Genomic DNA, 20,900 nt, shown 5'->3' with positions numbered 1-20,900 from the left:
GGTTCCATATCATTGCAATTTCTGTTTTCACGATATATAAGAAATATTTTCTATATTATCATGAACCCACACTTAATATATCAAACTGCAATTATCTGTGTCTGTTTTCAATTATTTAAAATCGATTGGAAAACTGCATTCGTTAACAAAATTCAAATAACATATTGAATAATGAAGATACATAAACTATTATTTAGATCTTCGAGTTCTTTTTTTGTTGCAAACCTCGATAAAAATTAGCGTAAATATTTTTTCTTGTCACATAAACAATTTGGAAATCGATTGCTGAAAAATATTGTGCCCAGCTCTGTAGGCGGTTTGCTGCAGAGATCGGTAGGTCGTTTTATTACCGAAATTTGATGATAATGGTTTATGGTCCGGTCCGTATATAAAATTATATTTTCACTATTCATTGGATCGTTTCAAAAATTTTGTCCGTTTTCGTGAGTCCACTTTCAACTGTAATATCTCAGTAAATATTTTTTATCGAAATAAATGCCACTTGAATCAGTTCACTTTCGGTAACGTAACATAAGTGAAACATCTATCCGCACGTTGAAACGATTGTCGGCATGGCGACTCATGTCGTGGTGGCGGATCGCCATGCGCAAGCGACTGTGCGATTATTTTCCGACTGGTTCGGCGAAACGCTGTCTCTCTCGCCACACTGAGCTCGCATACCTATGGTGTATACAGTTGTGTTTATTATTGTATATATAACCTGTGTTTTACTGAAAAAATATCTTTTAGAAATAATAAAAAATAAAATATGTCTGACAGTGATACTTAAGAGAGTGAAGGTGAGCAGAATCAAACTACGACACACGTCAAATCGTCTCCAAACTTTGAAGCTTTCGGGCCATAATGATTTCTTCAGTTTGTTCCAACGGCTAATTTCTGCCCTTAACTATATTTCTAGACTAGGATAGTCGCAAAGTGCGTGACCTAAGCAAACTTACGCTTTTTTGTATTTCAATTATTATTGTGTATTGTGACACTTAGCAACATCTAGGGGCGAGTAGCGGTACTATGTACTATCTTTTTCAGCTACCCGCTAGGTGGCATTAGGCTTAATTAAATATTTGGAATTACCGCGTTGGTTCAAGAAAGTTCTGGTTCTAGCTAGTGTATTCCGATCACCTCGAGATGGCAGTAATAATTGCATATAAAAAGGCTAGCGGCGCAACTGCGAGTTAGTCTGCGTAGGAAAGGCGAAGGAAGCGAAACTGTCTATTGTGGAATAAAGTAACACCCGTCAATAAAAGTATTTTGATTTGACTTATTGTTTTTATGTGCGACTTGTTAGTATGGAAAAGAAGCGAAAAATCGACAGTGAATGCAAAACGTTTCAAGAAAAATGGAACTTTCAGTATTTTGTGATTGAGTCCAGCAATAAGGCGCTATGTTTAATTTGTGATGAAACCATAGCTGTTCTCAAAGACTATAACATTAAACGACACTATGAATTGAAACATCTTCAAAGTTACTCCAAGTATACAGGAAGTTTGCGGAAGGAAAAATTTGAAGCTTTGAAACGCGGACTCAAATCGCAGCAATCTTTGTTTACCAAAGCGAATAATGAACAAGAGTCTGCAACTCGCGCCAGCTTTCGTGTGGCTCTTGAAATCGGAAAATGTGGCAAACCATTCACCGATGGAGAAATGATAAAAGAATGTTTGATTGCAGTAGCCGAAGAAATATGCCCCGAAAAGGTCAACAGTCCTTGTGCGGAAAATGTTTGGATATGTCTGAAGTTCTAAAACCAGTCATATCAGTTGTTAACTTCATCAGATCCACTGGGCTGATTCACCGACAATTCTGCGAGTTTATTCAACAGATTGGAGAAAATGATTTACCATATACTGCCGTATGCTGGCTTAGTTGCGGAAAAGTCCTTAAGCGCTTTTTTGAACTTCGAGCAGAGATCGAAATTTTTTTAAATGAGAAGCAGCGCCCTTTTGCCGATTTAGAAAATAGTGAATGGATGTGGAAGTTAGCCTTCTATGTCGATTTGACAAATCATATGAACGAACTGAATTTGAGATTGCAAGGGAAAAATCAGCTTCTCCCTGATTTATACACCAATATTAAATCCTTCAGGCAGAAAATAATACTATTTCAATCGCAATTACGTAAAAAATGTTTCACACATTTTGAATCATGTGAAATATTCAGCCACACTACAGATACTGAATTTCCCGTCAATTTTGCAATCGAAACTTTGAATGCTTTGAAGATAAATTTTGATACTCGTTTTTCAGATTTTGATGTCATTGCGAATGAAATTAAGCTTTTTCAAAATCCTTTTGATTCTGACATTGAAACCCTGGCTCCGGAAGTCCAAATGGAAATTATTGATTTACGGTGCAGTGATATGCTTAAGAACAAATATCAAAATTCATCTTTGTTGGAATTTTACAAGTCTTCCACTGGAACAATTTGATAATTTGCATAAACTTGCTCGTGGGTTGTTTTCTGTTTTTGGTACTACTTATTTGTGTGAGAAAACGTTTTCCAAGATGAAGTACACAAATAATGTTTACAGATCTCAATTAACCGATGAGCATCTTGAATCTCTTTTGATAATTGATACAAGTAAAATTGATCCACAACTACGGTGGAAAATCACAATTACATAAATCTCATTAGTGTTTTTGTTTTACTGTGATTCATTTCAATTATTAGTTAGTTATTAATATGCTTAAACTTAGGTACTTAAGTTAAGTTTTCTTTGTCATCATTTCTATCGTTAAGTTTTACCTTGCAAGTAAATAAAACCAAGTAATTATCATTCTATGTTTTCTTCTTCAACTTATCACAGCAATAGTAACAACAATTAGGTAATCATTGGCTGTCGCGGGCCAGATTGATGACAGTAAATCATTGGCTGTCGCGTGCCGGATTGATGACACTGGCGGTCACTACGGCCCGCGGGCCGTAGTTTGGAGACCCCTGGTCTAGAGGGCTATCAACTGTTGTATAGTGGAGGAGACTATAGTAAAAACGATGAAGTCATCATGTATATAAAAAATGAAATAAAGTACGTTCAAAAAATCATAAATATCGCTGAATGCAGAGCAATACAAACCGAGTTGAATACTGAAAATAATTCTACCTTGATAACGGCATTATATAGGTCTTCTACAAATGCAGAAGATTTTGTTACACGAATTCAAGAATACTTCGAAAACACGAAACATTATAATTCAGAAAATCACATTATTATGGGAGATATGAATTAGATATGAACAAATAAACAGAAATAATTTTCAATTACCTGAATAACATGAGCGAATATAACTTCATCTCTATGAATTATAAAGATACAAGAATACAAGGTGAGTAAAAAACATGCATCGACCACATATTTTTAAGATCAAGTAAATCTGTACACGATACATGTATCTCTGGAATTTACGACACAGGCACAACAGATCATAAAAAGACCATATTAGGAATACCGAATGAAAACAAATTACCAATAACAAACCGTATGAACAAAACTGTATACACATCAGCAACTTTTGATGCTTCATAAAGCGTGATGTAATATTCATCGACTATCTCAAGAAGGGAAATACCATCAACAATGAATATTATATAGCGGTATTGAAGCGTTTGAAGTCCGAAATTGCAAATAAACAACCACGTATTGCAGAGAAAAAATTTTTGTTTCCTCAAGACAAAGCATCGTGTCTCAATTCAATCAGAACAATAGCAAAACCACATGAATTGAACTTCGAATTGCTCCCACATCCACCATATTTGCCAGATTTGACTCCTAGCAACTAATGGCTGAGGCAAAAGAAAAGTCGTTTTACAAAAGTGTTATTGAAATGTTGGAGCGACGCTGGAATGATTGTGTGGCTCTTGATGGAGAGATTACGTTGATGAATAAAGCCAATTTTGAACAAAAACACCGTATTTTTGCAGGTAGTTTTGAGAAATCGAATTTGATTCATGATTCAAAGTGTAAACTGCATTCACCATTCAACTAAAAACATACCTTATGTACTTGTTGATTGAGGCTGATTTCGATATAGTTTCTCTCAGCATCAGTTATAGTTTTGTGAGAACTTGGTCTGTCTGCTCCAAATATGATCCAAGCCAACGTCCACATGAGACCGATAATTCCGAAGATGTAAAATACCGCCGGCCAACCCCATCCGCTTGAACATATGAATCCGGTAACTGATAACGATAGGATATTTCCACAAATGCATCCTGAAAATGAAGTATGTATCTTATTTCCCGAAATACGCCAACGCCCTTCGCGGTATTAGCCAGGGGAGTAGGTGTATGCCCACTGACTATATGTGAAAGATTCAGTTTTTACCATACTAAAATATCAGATACTTTCGAAATTCACATTGAATTCATGAAAATACATAGCTTTCAACAAGTTTGTATTATAATGTTATGCTGAAAGGACTTCGTAAATATTTTTGTGAAAATAGCGAATGGTCAAATGGTTTTCTTCGCCAAAACATTATGTACGATGTCTGTTCAAAAAATAAGGTGAATGTTCCAATTTGGCGGGCTACGTCAATTCGACGTAGCCCGCCAAATTTCATTTTTTTATGTTGGTACACTCATCTCGAACGTATGTTCACATTTAGCATGTTCAGTTTATTAGTGAGAGGCATAAAAGTTCGATGTACTCTGCGTGTTCGACGATTTTCTGCAATGTAAGGATATTGATCAAAAAATTTGCATCAAATTTTGTGTATAAAATGAAATTGGATGCTCAAAATTTCAAATTCTCAAATATTTGTTACAGATGTCATGAAATATTTGTTATATCGAAAAATTTTTTTTTATTGGGGGATAAAGGTTCATATTTTAATTAGCTTGTGTACATACAGTGTGTAAAAGCCAAATGGAATAAATTCATTATTTCGGTTACTGTACATATTTTAACAAAATTTCGAAATACGTCAAATTTAAATTATAATTTGGCATACTTCAACGGAAAAATGCTATCCCTACCTTCAACCCCCGTCGAATGACAAGTATAACCCCCAATTATTTGAATGGGAAGTATAAACTTGTGATGTATCGTTAGAAATTTCTCTTCATTCTCTATTCAAGAATGTTATCGCTTTTAAATTCATTGCAACAAATAAGATAAAATAAATTAAAATCATGTGGTTAGAGAAATTCGACAGAATATACTCGAAACTTATTTCATTGATAATAAGAAAGTAAGCAAAAATCATAGCAATGTTCTTTTTAGATGGTATCCTTTAAAAAACTGTAAATAATTTCCGTGGCAACGTTAGTTTGAAACGCCTTGTCAACTTGTTTTTTATGTTACAACATTAGTTATCAGTATTTTAATTTAAGTTTAAAGTTCGTTAACTCTAAGTCTGACAAATGGTTAGATTAACGGAAATGCATAAAATGCAATAACAAATGATTGGTTACGGAGATAAAACCCGAACATAATAGGAAGTAGTTCGCCTAATTCATGAGACATTTCCTAATTTACCGCCAAAATCTCAAGGATCAATAAGCAAAATAGAGAAGCAGTTTCGCGAGCTTGGTCATGTGGAACAGATAAAAAAAGCAGCTGCCAATGCAATGAGCAAATTAGATGTGATGCTTGAGTTTGAGGAAAACCCACATACATCGAGTAAACATGCATCCACTACAATCAATGTTAGCCATACATCGACTTTAAAGAAAATAAAATGCCTCCCTATAAAATGATACCTACTCAGGAGTTCAAGGAAGACAATTTTGTAAAAGAACTTATTTTTATGAGCAAATGATGGACATATTGAATAACAATATTATCCAATTAGAAGACGTTATGTTTTCTGATGAGTGAACTTTGTCTCTTGTCGGTCATGCTAATCGACAAAATTGCCGCTACTGGTCAACGGAAAATCCTCACTGGATGAGAGAGGAACACTCGCAATACCCTCAAAAGGTTAATGTTTGGGCAGGTATTATAGGAAACCGTGTCATTGGTCCCTTTTTTATTGAGGGCAACTTGAATGGCGATACTTACTTGGCACTACTTCAAAATGGTGTCATTCCAAGTTTAGCAAATTTGTATCCTGATCCAGGAAACCCTCAAGTTACAGTGAATACGATATGATTTCAGCAGGATGGAGCACCACCACATTACCAAGTTAATGTCCGGCAATACCTCGACACAACATTTGCCAATCGGTTGATAGGGAAGCGAGGATCGATTGAATGGCCAGCGCGATCGCCTGATCTTTCATCATTAGATTTCTTTGTATGGAGATATGTAAAGAGCAACAACGCATGCGATTAGGTCGATCACGCCTGATATGTTAAATAATGTCAGAAGACAGTTTTATTTGAGATTAGGGTGTTGCCAAGACGTTCGCGGTGAACATTTAGAACATTTTTTTCTTCAACATCCATAGTTCTTTTCTGTATTGAAGATTTCATTACGTTTTACATTACATATTAGTTTATGATTGTATTTCATCGAATTTCGGTAACCACATGAGTTTAATTCATTTTATCTAAATTGTTGCAATACATTTGAAAGTAATAACATTCTTGAATAGAGAATGAAGAGACCTTTCAAACGATATATCACAAGCCCATACTTCCCATTTACAAAATTGGGAGTTGTACCTGTCATTCCAAGGGAGTGGCATTTTCACGTTGAAGAATGTCAAATTATAATTTACATTTGACCTGTTTCTGTTTTTTTTTTTTTAATATGTATAGAGTACCGAAATAATGAATTTATTCCATTTGGCTTTCACACACTGTATATATTCATCAATCTCGGCGATTTTTGTGAAATGCGGACAGAAAATATTTTTCACTGAATTACTGAAAACATGCATAAGAATGCATGTCTTGCAATAAAGTATACATGTCCTTATTGAATGAATTTGACATTTTCTCAGAATCATAAAAGTTAATTTTGCTCTGCGTAGGTAAGCCTAACAATGAGATTCTCAATATATGGTAAATCCCCGGGTGGAGCCCAAATATTCAACAGCCTTGCAGATTTTCCAGAAAAAAGCGTTGGAGATATGCATTTCCAGGATAAAATAAAGTTAATTTTCCATGGTGAAATTTTTTTAATAAGCTTAAAACAATAACGTACGAAAAATATTACTATTATTATGAAAAAGCGTGGGCGCTTTGACCCATATTTTTGTATATCAGGCGCCCGTCGCTTTTTCACAATAATAATAGTATTTTTTGTTCGTTATTGTTTAAAGCTTATTAAAAAAAGTATTTTTAATTTTTAGTTCGATGTTATTTAAAAACGTATTTTTTAAACTATATTTATTTTATCCAAACTTTGGGATCAATCAGTCATAAATTGTTTAGAAAAATGACCATTGATATTTTCCGATTCCGGAGAGGGAGCCTGTAAATCAGCTATCAAGCCCAAGGCAGCAGGCGCGCAAAGGAGGGCTACAAATAAGGCAGCAGGCGCTGCCCTAAAAAAAATATTTTTTTCAAATGAAGAAATATATGTAAAGTGAGTTCAAATTATATCAAGGAGGTTACTTACAGCGCCATCTGCCCGCGAATAGATCAAGCAATAATGTCAATAATTCTGTCAAATACAGATCTCGATAGTTAAGCTAATAATAGTGATAGTGAAGCTAATGAAAGCGTGTTAAAAAAACTTACCAGAGTAAGCAAAAGTGCCAAGGACGGATCTCTCTCCAGGAGGTGCCCAAGTTCCTAACAAGGTATGAACCAGAGGCGACACTCCGCCTTGAGCTAGACCTTCTAAAACTCTGCATCCCATCACGCCAATTGACCCCAAATGACTTGCCACTATTGGAATTATCATGAAAGATAGTGAATCTAAGATTGTGCAGCCCACCAGCATCCATTTGGCACCAACTTTCTTGCTCAATTGAGCAGCAGGAATTTGGAAAATAACGTAACCCCAGAAAAAAGCTGACAAAACTACACTTTCGTTTGTCCATTTGAAGGTCTAGAAGTGAATGAAGTGTTTTTATTGAAAAAGAACGTGGTTGATTATGTGAAAAAATTGTAAAAGGATCAGAAAACGATGTGAATAGAACTATTGCTATCTTTATAATAGAGGAGCCCAAGGGGAGATTTCGGGATTTACTAAAGCGCGGCAGATTAATATACAGGGGGATACCTTGTACCCGGTTAAGTACCTCCACCAAATAAGAGCCCCATATTTAAGGCCGCCTGTGAAGGATAAAGGATCAGATTAGTAAAAAGAAATTGATGATCAGAAATTCTCGAGCGCGTCAGATTAAAGTAGGGAGAGTTAATTACCTGCTAAAAAGTGTATATTCCAGTAATCTGACAATTTGAGAGTGACGTAAAGAAATGGGAGAGCAGCAAAGTTGTAAAAAAAATAACGTCATTTCGACATTATCGAGAATAGCTAATTTTTTTTTTACTTTGAAGGAAATAATTTAAGGATAACGAAAAATATATAATCTGACGATTTACGCAAGCCGAAATAACAAAAACTCGTCGATAAAGTTTATTGCATGCAGCTGTGTGATACCTATATTTTCCTCTTCAAGTTTCTATTCCTCTATTCTTTATTCACTTTTTCTCTGTCTATTACTCTCTCCCTTCGTCTCCACTCTGAATTCTGTTGCCATGACGCCATCTCAGCTGATCACAGAGACTCGTTCGTGATGAACGATGAATCTATCTCCGAACACGTAACAAATACCATTTTACCAGTATAGTAAGAAGCGGTTCGAGCAGGGTCAACCGACCCCGAACACGTTACAGCACACCTAGATGATGACAAATGAAATTTTGTCGAAACGTTGGTGCATTTGAATACTGAAACACATCCCAAATTTCTGCTACCGCAGTTGTCGGTTGATTGGTCAAACCACCAACACTGACATAAAAACTTGGCAAGTTGACTTGAGTGTCACACCAATAGGTGGTTCCACTTATGTTTCGCTTGCGTTTACGCAAGTACTTTCTTGGTTTTTCTTATTTTGTCTTCAACGTGGTCGTGTTAGATGTAGCCTGGGAATTCTAGGTCTTCTAACTGGAACCACAAATGTGCGATTGGCTCCTGTTGTTGACTCCGTGCATATGTGTTGTTTCCTGCTTTCGGCAAACAAGTGTTGCCCATCTTTGCACTTGGCTGCACCGCGCTGATGAGGCCAATAGCCAAAAACACGTGTCCGCGGTTTGCCCCCCTGTTTGGAGTGTTGTATCCACGAATTTTTCATTTTTGATTTATATCATGCACACTCGATAAAATCTCTATTTGTATATATATACAGGGTGTCCCTGGACTTCCTCTTTTCCTCTCGGGAATGTATAGATGGGGTCAAAATATCACCAGTACTTCATATAACTTTTTTTCCTAAAATCCTTCGTTACCAAGTAACGGGCCCTCGAAGTTACAAAATGAAAAATGTTTTTCTTTGATAACTTTTCAAGTGAATATTCAAAATCATCCAAATTTTGGTAATTGACTAAACAAATGAATTCCGTCGATGAGCTTTCATGCAGGAATCAGTTGTTTTACTACAAAGTCAGGAACGGACTACCCCCGATGGTCCACACCCCAAAACTTTGAAATGACAGATATTTTTCAATATTTTTCAACAAAATAAGGTTACTTGGACAATTTTATGAATAAAAGTACTCGTGTGGAAAGTCGATCGGAACAACGAGTCTTGATAAAAATGTAGTTCTACTCGACGACATCAAACCCGCTCGTCCACCATTATTTGAAATGAATAATTATCAAAGCAGAAATAATAATGATAACGTTAATTCAACAACATTTATAACAGGAATAATACAAAGTATGCTAAAATGAAGTCGTAAACAAAAAGTACAGTACCTATATGGAAGTTTAAGTCACAATTGTGATAGCAGATATTTTTTCAAAAGAAATATCAAGTTCTGTAGATTCGTGGTGTTTTTAAACTAACAAGCTACTCTACTATGAAAAATCGAATTCATTCCATATTTTGTATGTACATAATACGTGTGGAATAATCACGTTTCGTGTTGATCAGTTATCTGAATCTCATGAAACTCAACATTCGAATGTTTCAAATTCTTCTTCACAGCTAAACTGTTGAGGAGTTTCACTGATAATAATAATTTTATGGGAGAAATTCTTTAACACGAATCTAAATTTAGCTGAAAAAACGCACATCGGAAAAATGTTTACTATACTAATAAAAAGCAAACGAATGAACTACAAAAACGGCTGCACATGATCAGGTGAAAAATATCCAGGGAATAATTATGTTCCATTTCTTTCACAGATGTTGACAAAAAAACCTTTTAGAAAGTTTTGATAAAAAATGAGAAACTTATACTTATACATTTTCTTAGTCTTCGCAGACTAAGAAAATGTATAGAGAGAGAAAGTGGTCATATCGAGCAGCTTCTGTAGCGGATTTTTCATTTCTGTTTGCTCTTGAGGCTCTTGAGTTTCGTTAGTTAAACGTGTTTGCATTATAAAAATTCGTTATGAACATTTTACCTATCATTTCCATTTTCCTTAAAAACTAATATTTTCGAATAATGGTAGACATCTCAGGATAAATGTTGTTGAATTAACGTTATCATTATTATTTCTGCTTTGATAATTATTCATTTCAAATAATGGTGGACGAGCGGGTTTGATGTCGTCGAGTGAAACTACATTTTTATCAAGACTCGTTGCTCCGATCGACTTTCCACACGAGTACTTTTATTCATAAAATTGTCCAAGTAACCTTAATTTGTTGAAAAATATTGAAAAATATCTGTCATTTCAAAGTTTTGGGGTGTGGACCATCGGGGGTAGTCCGTTCCTGACTTTGTAGCAAAACAACTGACTCCTGCATGAAAGCTCATCGACGGAATTCATTTGTTTAGTCAATTAGCAAAATTTGGATGATTTTGAATATTCACTTGAAAAGTTATCAAAGAAAAACATTTTTCATTTTGTAACTTCGAGGGCCCGTTACTTGGTAACGAAAGATTTTAGGAAAAAAAGTTATATGAAGTACTGGTGATATTTTGACCCCATCTATACATTCCCGAGAGGAAAAGAGGAAGTCCAGGGACACCCTGTATATATATATATATATATATATATACAGGGTCCTGCAACAGTGGCGCGGTGTTCCATATCTCTATATAGGAAGCAGATAGGAATCTGATTTTCTATAATATTACCTTATTGCTCGAGCTCGACAAAATAAAAATATTGGCGGTCACACAGGGTGTTCGATTTTTTCTGGGCGGATCCCAACTGTGTCTTTTTAAATGGCAACCTATATTTTTTATCGCTTTTTCGGTTTCTTCATAGAAAATAAAATAAACTTTATGTATATCTGCACTTCGAAAATATTGACGGTTTTCGAGATATCTAGCATGACAGGTTTTTTTTTCCAATATTCGTCACTCAGAATATTTGAAATTATAAAGTGGTGCCAAGTCCAGTTGAAATTTGTTTTTGGTCGAATATTCTACATTGGTAACTCTCTCAAACGATATATCTGAAATCGACCTGTGATATACAGGGTATGAAAAACCGCTTGCCAAATATTGTAAATGAAAATTTGCAAAATCTTCCTTAAATTAAATGGAACACCCTGTATATTATTGATCCATAAGAAGCGCCAACGAAACCTCTACAAATTTCATTAAGTATTCCCTATGGCTAAGTTCAATAGTTTTTCTTAAATGAGCATTTTTTCGAAAAATGGTCATTTTTTCAAAGCGAAATCCATTTGACGACTGATAAAAATATACGAAAGATATCTTGTTTCAATTTTGTACATTAGAAGGTGTCCAAACAAATATTTTGTAACGAAATAAATGTATGTACCTATCACTTTTTGCTAAATGGAAAATTATTTTTTCATTGGATGCAGAATTTCACTCATAAATCGTGCAATATCAAACCAAACAAGTTAAAAGAAAGAAAGATTATAAATAACTATTTTTTTCATGTTATTATATTCATTCAGAGCTTGAGTTCTAGATATTCAAATTTGTCAACTGGCAAATTACAAAACTACAAAAGGGAGAGTTTAATTAAGGTTGATAATGAAACTTTTATAAAATATGTTCAACATGTCTTCCATTTTCTTGAATGCAGAGCTGAAGTCTATGTTTGAAAGACTGTTCTACCCTGCGCAAGACAGCTGGTGTAATGCTGCGAAAAGCATTCGTTATTCTAAGTCGCATATTTTCGGGAGAAGTTGGTGGCTCAACGTAAACCATATTTTTTATGTATCCCCATAAGAAAAAATCTAGTTTCGTCAAATCTGGTGATCTAGCGGGCCACCGTACAGGCCCATTCCGTCCTATCCATTTATTGGGAAATACTTCATTTAGATGATCTCTCACTTCTGCCGAATAGTGAGCAGGTGCACCATCATGTTGTAACCACATTCTATTGCGGAGGTCAAGAGGAATATCATCTAACAAACCTGGTAAATCATTTCGTAAGAAATTGAGATACATTGCACCATTCATATGTCCCTCAAAAAAGTATGGACCAATTACATATTCTCCAATGATGCCTCCCCAGACATTTATCGACCACCTATGTTGATAATCCACCTGTCTCAATAAGTGAGGATTTTCTGTCGCATAATAATGGTAATTATGTCGATTTACAAATCCATTTTTATGGAATGTCGATTCATCCGACCATAAAATATTATTGAAAAAATATTCGTTTCGACGAATTTTGTTCATGGCCCAATTGCAAAATCTCACTCTTTTCTCGAAATCAGCATACAGTAGTTCTTGATGTAACTGAACGTGGTATGGATGCAAGCGATGTTTCTTCAATACTCGTTGCACTGATCTCTCACTTATATCCACTATTTCCCCAATTGATTGACGATTGACTAAAAATTTCAATATTCATTTGCAGCCAAATATTTTGTTCTGTCATTTGCCAGACTACTTGATTTCCAATAAACATTTCATTCGCTGAAAGGTTGTTTTAGACCGAAAGAATATGGCACAAATTCCGAGATTTTTGAAATTATTGTAACTATTCAAGAACGTCCATTTTGTGGTGTAATTCGCAACTTGTTTATCTAGCAACAGGTAATTTTAGGAATAGGCGATATTTTAAGGAAAGGGTATTTTTTGTATAATCAGTCGTCAAATGGATTTCGCTTTGAAAAAATGACCATTTTTCGAAAGAAATGCTCATTTAAGAAAAACTATTGAACTTAGCCATAGGGAATACTTAATGAAATTTGTAGAGGTTTCGTTGGCGCTTCTTATGGATCAATAATATACAGGGTGTTCCATTTAATATAAGGAAGATTTTGCAAATTTTCATTTACAATATTTGGCAAGCGGTTTTTCATACCCTGTACATCACAGGTCGATTTCAGATATATCGTTTGAGAGAGTTACCAATGTAGAATATTCGACCAAAAAAAATTTCAACTGGACTTGGCACCACTTTATAATTTCAAATATTCTGAGTGACGAATATTGGAAAAAAAAACCTGTCATGCTAGATATCTCGAAAACCGTCAATATTTTCGAAGTGCAGATATACATAAAGTTTATTTTATTTTCTATGAAGAAACCGAAAAAGCGATAAAAAATATAGGTTGCCATTTAAAAAGACACAGTTGGGATCCGCCCAGAAAAAATCGAACACCCTGTGTGACCGCCAATATTTTTATTTTGTCGAGCTCGAGCAATAAGGTAATATTATAGAAAATTAGATTCCTATCTGCTTCCTATATAGAGATATGGAACACCGCGCCACTGTTGCAGGACCCTGTATATATATATATATATATATATATATATATATATATATATATATATATATATATATATATATATATATATATATATATATATATATATATATATATATAAATAGAAGTTATTAATCGGACACAGCACTCAAGGAAGTGCCAAACCATAGACACGTGTTTCGGGCTTTTGGCCCATCATCAGTATGGTGCAGCCAAGTGTAAGGATGGGCATATATACTCACCTCGATGTCAACGTTGGATGATGTTGAGTTGTCATTCATTGCTACGATCGCAATTGAAAGGGCTGCCCTTTTGCAATAGGTGATTGTGAATAGTAAAAAATAAAATATAGTTTGTACGTGTCGGCTACCAAAATATGGACCTAAAACAGAATATACTATCAAGAAACTGTGTTATGTATGCTTGTTACATGTAATTTCTAAAAAAATTTCCTGGGATGAACGCTCATTTTCCAAAAAATAAATGACTATATAGGAATATTCAACAATAATCACAACTGCTAGAAAATACATCACTATCAATAACACATATAACATATACGAACTTCGCAGATTAAGTGAGAGTGGATGAACATTTTAGCGGTGGTCTCGTCTCCGAATGAAATGAAAATCCGACGTGTAATTATCGTCTAATTTCTATTCTTAGCGCAATCCCTGAAGTTTTTAAGAACGTTATTTTTTGATTATCTTACTTATGACTGCTCCCCAATTATAGGAGCCGAACAATTCGGATTTACATCCAAAAATTCAGCTGAACTGGGTCTAATTACCTACGTTGATTTTCTGTCTGACGCTCTGTCTAAGGATTTGCAAGTTGACTCTGTGTACACTGATTTCTCCAAAGCTTTTGACAAAGTTTATCATGAGCTACTGATCCATAAACTTTGTTCATATGGTGTTGATGGGCAAATATTACAGTGGCTCAAGAGCTATCTTACGAAAAAAACAAAAATTGTTAGAGTTAATCATTATTATTCTCATACCATGGCAGTTGAATCGAGTGTTCCCCAAGGTTCACATTTGGGACTACTGTTGTTTAACCTTTTTATCAACGATCTAATCAGCTGTTTCCATGAAAACGAAGCTTTGCTATTTGCCGACGATTTAAAATGTTTCAAAATAATTGAAAGTGAAGCTGATACATTGTGTCTACAAAACGATATAGATTGCCTATCCGACTGGTGTTCGCAAAATGGTATGTGTTTTAATGCATCCAAATACCAAATTCTTCGCGTTCATCGAACACATCACCCAATCATTTTTTAATATAGTATAAATAATCGGACCTTACATTCTGCTATTGAAACCAAAGATCTAGGTGTGATCCTAGACTCCACACTTAGCTATAAATCACACATTTCCACTGTAATTCAAAAATCTATGAAGATGCTAGGCTTTATAGAGAGAACCACTCGTGATTTCACCAACATCACTGCTATTAAATCTCTTTATTTTTCCCTGGTTAGATCTCATCTCGACTATTGTTCCACAGTTTGGTCCCCTAACTACGTTACACAAAAAAAGAAACTCGAAGCCGTACAGCACAATTTCCTGCGATATATTGCCTTCAAGATGCGTGTATACTATGACTATACTGCATTGGAATGCATTTTGAACATACCTTCTCTGGAGATTCGCAGAAAACATAGAGATTTAATACTTCTATTCAAAATTATCAACGGACTGAGTATCAGTCCCGAGCTTCCCTCCAAAATATCTTTACATGTCCCCGATCGTTCAACTAGACAGGTGCAAACGTTTTACTTTTCTTTTCACAAATTCAATTATTCAATTAGCCAATCTAAGAGTTCCCAGAACTCTTTCGCGTCTCAAATTCTAATAACCGACCGCATGTCGGCTTAACGTTGGCAGAAGAAACCGCCCAGGCTTCAATAAACACCGGAGCAACGAATTCATACGTTGAAAACCATGTGGCGCACCAGTGGCATACATCAGGTCTCCAAAAAATAACCAGCGTGGCAGAAATCGCCTGGGTGGCCAATGGTGAGATGTGATACACCGGAACTTTAGGGCATATCATAGGGCTGCCTTTGAACCTAGTTCTTGAAATAAACATCCTGCAGCGGCAAGACTTTTCGCTCCACTCAGGGACTGGTGACATTCGAATCAAGAACCACCTAATTGGGCCGATGTGCTTAACCTCCACATGCATTTCTATTGGTATCCTACACTCCAGAAGAGGAGGAACGACTTCGGGAATTCTCAGAAGTCGAGTTTGTACCTTTTGAAATATTCTCCAACTCCTAATCCAATAACTTAACCTAAAAAAAAAGGTTGGTGGTGTAGCCTGGAAACGACTGAGTCGCCTCCTCAAGAGCGAGGTACCTTGTCTATGAAACCGCCTTGCACCAAATTCTTAAGCGGCATACGCAGAATCTGTCTCAGTTGGAGAAACAGACCCCTCCACGAGCATGTTAGCAAATGTTTGCGTTCAAGTGATGATTCACCAAAACCAGAGACGAAAAATCTCTGCACGGTTGAATCTAAGGCACCTTGACTATCCGACTACCTCATTAACGATGAAACAGCAGAGCATATACTTTATGCCTGCTCCGCTGGGGACTGAATCAGGTTTTTAGAGTTCGGCAGAGCCGTACTCTTACCATCTGACATGAAAGACCACTCACCATACACTCTAATCGGCTTCGTTAAGAAGCTGGGTTTATTTAGTCGAGTGTAGGTGTGGTGTAGGTGTAAATAAACCTTTGGGGGTTGCGATGTAAGGTCGAATAGACCCTTTCACTTTGAACCTAACCTAACCTAACCCCACTACCTAAACACACCATTCGCCTCTTCAACCCCGTTCTCATCAGGCAGCGACACCAACTGCAAAATGCTCTAATGCATTATTTACATTGAAAGGAAACGAAAGTTGGAGGAAGAGATAGTAGAACCTCCTCGAGTCCGTAGAGCTTACCGGTAATGATTGTTCGAAAAAAAAATGGTAATTCGCATTGGCTTTCAAAAGATGAAGTTGATATATTTCAAGGACGCCTACGCGGTGCCCTCCAACCCCAAGCAGAGTCTGCTTACCGTCTACTGAAGACAGGAAGCCAATTTCTACTTTTGCCTTTTGGGTTGGATGTGGTTCCAGCTATTTCCCAGCTGCTTTTGGATTACTTTATTTGATTCGATATAGATCATCACCGTGGCGCATACCTAGAGGACCTTCGAGGTTAGACTTCGTGCTGATAACCTACGTTTTAACTGAGACAAATGGAATGAGCACGATGCCAGAAAAAGTTTTATCGTAGAGCTCACTCCTCATTCTAACGTACAACTACATCGATTTCTGGAAAAGGCATCTTGGTACTAACGGTTTGGGACTCGTTGTTGCTTGTCCGGAGTTTAATAGACCGTTTGTCCTCCATACCGAAGCGTTAGACGTTGACCTCGAGTTTGCTCTAACACAAGAAAGCCAGGAGAGTGATCACGTCATCACTTACGCAAGCCGGTCACCAACTAGTCCAGATTAGGCGTACTCCATCACCAAGAGGAAAATTAAACAGTTTAATATTCCTCTTGAAAATGATGACTTGGTGATCGAAACACGTGTCGAGGTGTTAAAAATGACGATTTGGTGTTGGGAAAAAACTCCAGTAACATTCATTACTACACCAAAGGTTCCAAACAGTTCTTCACAAGTAAATAATGACGTCCAGGTCACCGGAACTGAATCTGCATCGCAAGTAGTCAACAAAAATTAGGCTGAAACTTTTCAATCTTTCTCTTGAAGATAATAACTTGGTGATTAAAACACGTGTCGAGGTGTTGAAAATAACGGTTTGGTGTTGAGATAAAACTCAAGTAATATTCATCATTATAGTATTTCCAATACCAATTGGAACAGCACAGAGAAGGAATTCCCGCCTCGACATAGGCGTCGGCATATTATTTTTCAGTGGCGGTTTTTTAGTTGCTTATTCTTACAATCATAGCAATTGATCACCCCATGAAAAAGTTATCTTCCACCATGAGTAATTATGAAAAACTTCGAAATTCAAGGTAGTTCATTTCCGAGTCGAAAACTCTAAAATACAATAAAAATGCAAATAATCACACCGAATTCTCGTCAAACATATATTTACAAAATGATAGAGGCCAACAAAATTGCTAGAAAAATCAAAATTCTTCTTCGCTATATTCGGATGAGGTGGAATCATCATCGGGTTGAATAACGATCGGATTTATGGAACTTTGCACACACTATTTGTTCTCTTCTTTTATAACGTGGGCCACACAGTTCTTTCACACGTCACAATACCTACTTCATTTACCACTCGCCTTATATTGTCAAGCACTACAGCATTCAAAGTCGGTGACTGATTACATTTTCGCAAGCTTTCTTTCATTGTGGCCCAAATCGTTTCAATTGGATTGAACAGACAATAGTATGGAGGCAAACGTAAGAGAATATGACCACGTGTTTCACAAATTGAATCAATAATATACTCTTTTGTAAAATTACGTTGTTTTATGGTCGCCAGTAATACCTTTTTCGTTGGAATCTTTTTGGGTATTTCCATGTCATGATTTCGCATGAAATCAACAATATCTGATTTATTGGTGTTATTGTTTGGTATTGTAGTCAATAACCGAGAACGATACGAAGCGTTATCCATAACAATAACCGAGTTTGGAGGAATATTTGGGAGAATCTGCTCACTGAACCAGGTTTCGAATAAAGCCGCAGTCATATCTTCGTGGTAATCAGCAGACGAATCTTTTATATTTTTGGCCGACAGACGCAAAGCGTTAGGTACGAAACCACATTCATTCCCGGCATGCAAAATTATAACACGTTTTCCCCTTGAAGAAGGTGTGTTCAAAGCACAATACTTGGTTTCGTCTACCCACCCATATTTGAGTACATCATGGGTGGCAAACCAAGTTTCGTCGAGGTAGATTATACAGTACGATGCAAATGTATGGAATGAATTCGATATTTACAAAATGAGCGTCTTTCGGAAGAAATCCAAAAACAGGTCAACTTTAATTTTTGACGGCCCATCTCATGATATTCACATGAAAGACGTTTCGTCACCAGTGTTGGCGTGATGACGTAATCGACAATTTTTTTTAAATGCAAACAGGGGTCATGTGGCACCCCATTCAAAAGGTCTACTAGTCGTCTATTCAACGGTATAACCTGTTGACCTGTTTTTGGATTTCTTCCGAAAGACGCTCCTTTTGTGAATATCGAATTTATTCCATACATTTGCATCGTACTTTATATGTCTGCTGGATTCTCGGTAGGTTTTCATTCGCCACAAATATTCTTGTCGGAGTTGAACAATGCGTATCGTGGAACCACTACCTGCAAATTAATTTGTCCGCTTTTTAATCTATTGTTGACAAATTAATTTGCAGGTACCTATTGGTTCCACTAGTTGATTACCGAAAAATCAATTAGGATAATCATCATTTAACAAAGTCCACATCGGACCAAAAAACTTTAGGTATATAAACAGCTAACCCTTGTCTTTAGATTCAGTATCAATTTGCTTCTCCTGAAGATGCTAATATTGTTAGCGAAGCGCGCGTCGAGTGCAAAAATATCAGTTTGGTGTTAGGGTAATTGATCTCTAGAAAAAGTTTTCAAAAATCGGTTTGCAAAACCACTCACTACCTCACCTAACCCCACGAACACACGGCACTGATAAAGAAATATTGTGAAACGGACAAAAAATTAGTATTCAGCCAGTCCAGCTAGCCAAGCCTTTATTCCTCAACAACATTTGATAGCACGTTTACTATCTGGACGACTAGGGACCACAGGCAAGAAATGTTTATGACTGTAATCTTATTTTTATTGCCGTTCCAATTAGGCATGGATAATCTATACAACAAAGATTCCAAACAGTGCATCACATGTGAAAACACCATTTTAGATTTCATCTATATACTCTATACTATTAGAATGATATTTCCGAAATATAATCATGATCAACAAATTAAAAAATTATAAGTACCTTTTTCAGTTTCATCATTTTTATTTTTCACGCAGCACAATAATTTCTTGAGCTTCATTATCGATTGAATAAAGGGGAAAGACTGCGATAATTTAAATAATAGAGCCTTCGAAAAATAAGTCAAATTTGAAGATATGATTCGATTAGAATAGATATTCAATCTAATAAAAAGTCAGTGTCTCAGTTCCATCAGATTTCATTTGCTATCAAACAAAACATTTTTCTGGAACAAATTTCCCTATCTTTATTTTCGAAATAAGAGTATCATAATTCAAGTACGAGTATACATTTGCATATTTCTCAATTAACTGATTAAGTTAATTGACCTTAATATTATCCTCCTATTGTTTCAATTTGATTAATGAAATTTCGGCAAGAGTAAAGAAAATTCATTCAGCGTTCGATGGCGATTACTCCTGTTTCTCCCCCTTCCCCACTCCTAAACTTAACAAACTTCAGGAGGTGATTCCTCACAATATTCTAATATGAATTGTCCAAATAAATAAATGTCTGGAAACGCTTCGTTTCCAAGATACAGGATGTTGAAGTTTTATTTTTATTTTCGTTTTTTTCAAATAACTTTTGAACGAAACTTGGTAATAGGAGGTTTTTGAGGTGTCGAATTAGAACCAGATGTTCCTATTGCTCTTACTCGTAGGGGGCGCCACCTACACGCCTTTTTCTTTTTTTAAAGATTCATAACTTTTTTGGGCGTACTTCTAGCACATTTTTCAGTAAAAAAATCGATTCCTCTATCATATCTACGTAAATAAGCTACCATTGTTACTAATCGCTGTAAGCAACCGTTTTCTAAATATTTGGACTTGAAAACTTCAAGTCGATTATTTGATAATCGATGCATGTTGAAGTTATTACGAATATTTTAGCATTTTTCACAATAATGCTTTTGTTGAGTATTTTTGGTAATTACATATTTTGTGACAGTTAGACGTTTTGTTGTAGTTTCCGTAAGTCGAAGTAGAAAACACTTATTTTGAAGAAATGGATTATTTAAACAATAATGTTCATTTAGCCGATATGCATTTCGTTTATGGCCTTGCGGATGGCAATGCGCGCGAAGCAAGACGTATTTACCAGGAGTCATTTCCTAATCGAGTACTGCCTTCAGCTCCAACATTTGCTAGTCTCCACCG

The 20,900-nt window shown here is 35.9% G+C and overlaps 1 protein-coding gene across 1 annotated transcript in view; it reads right to left on the bottom strand.

Moving 5' to 3' along the window:
- The window catches only part of LOC111515948 (putative inorganic phosphate cotransporter), a 39,302-nt gene extending 19,421 nt beyond the window's left edge, over positions 1–19,881 (bottom strand). Inside the window, exons 1-4 of the mRNA XM_074184680.1 lie at positions 19,747–19,881; positions 13,976–14,115; positions 7,645–7,957; positions 4,007–4,224 (exon numbers count right to left, since the gene is read on the bottom strand). Coding sequence (XP_074040781.1) covers positions 4,007–4,224; positions 7,645–7,957; positions 13,976–14,115; positions 19,747–19,804 — 729 coding nt within the window. The 5' untranslated portion in view covers positions 19,805–19,881. The remainder of the gene's footprint in view (positions 1–4,006; positions 4,225–7,644; positions 7,958–13,975; positions 14,116–19,746) is intronic.
- Positions 19,882–20,900: the final 1,019 nt, after the last annotated feature.

The sequence above is a fragment of the Leptinotarsa decemlineata genome, unplaced genomic scaffold, assembly GCF_025532065.1.
Source record: "Leptinotarsa decemlineata unplaced genomic scaffold, Ldec_3_MD MMD2_tig00026358_RagTag_RagTag, whole genome shotgun sequence".
Lineage (NCBI taxonomy): Eukaryota > Metazoa > Arthropoda > Insecta > Coleoptera > Chrysomelidae > Leptinotarsa > Leptinotarsa decemlineata.
This window is presented reverse-complemented; position numbering and strand designations above follow the sequence as displayed.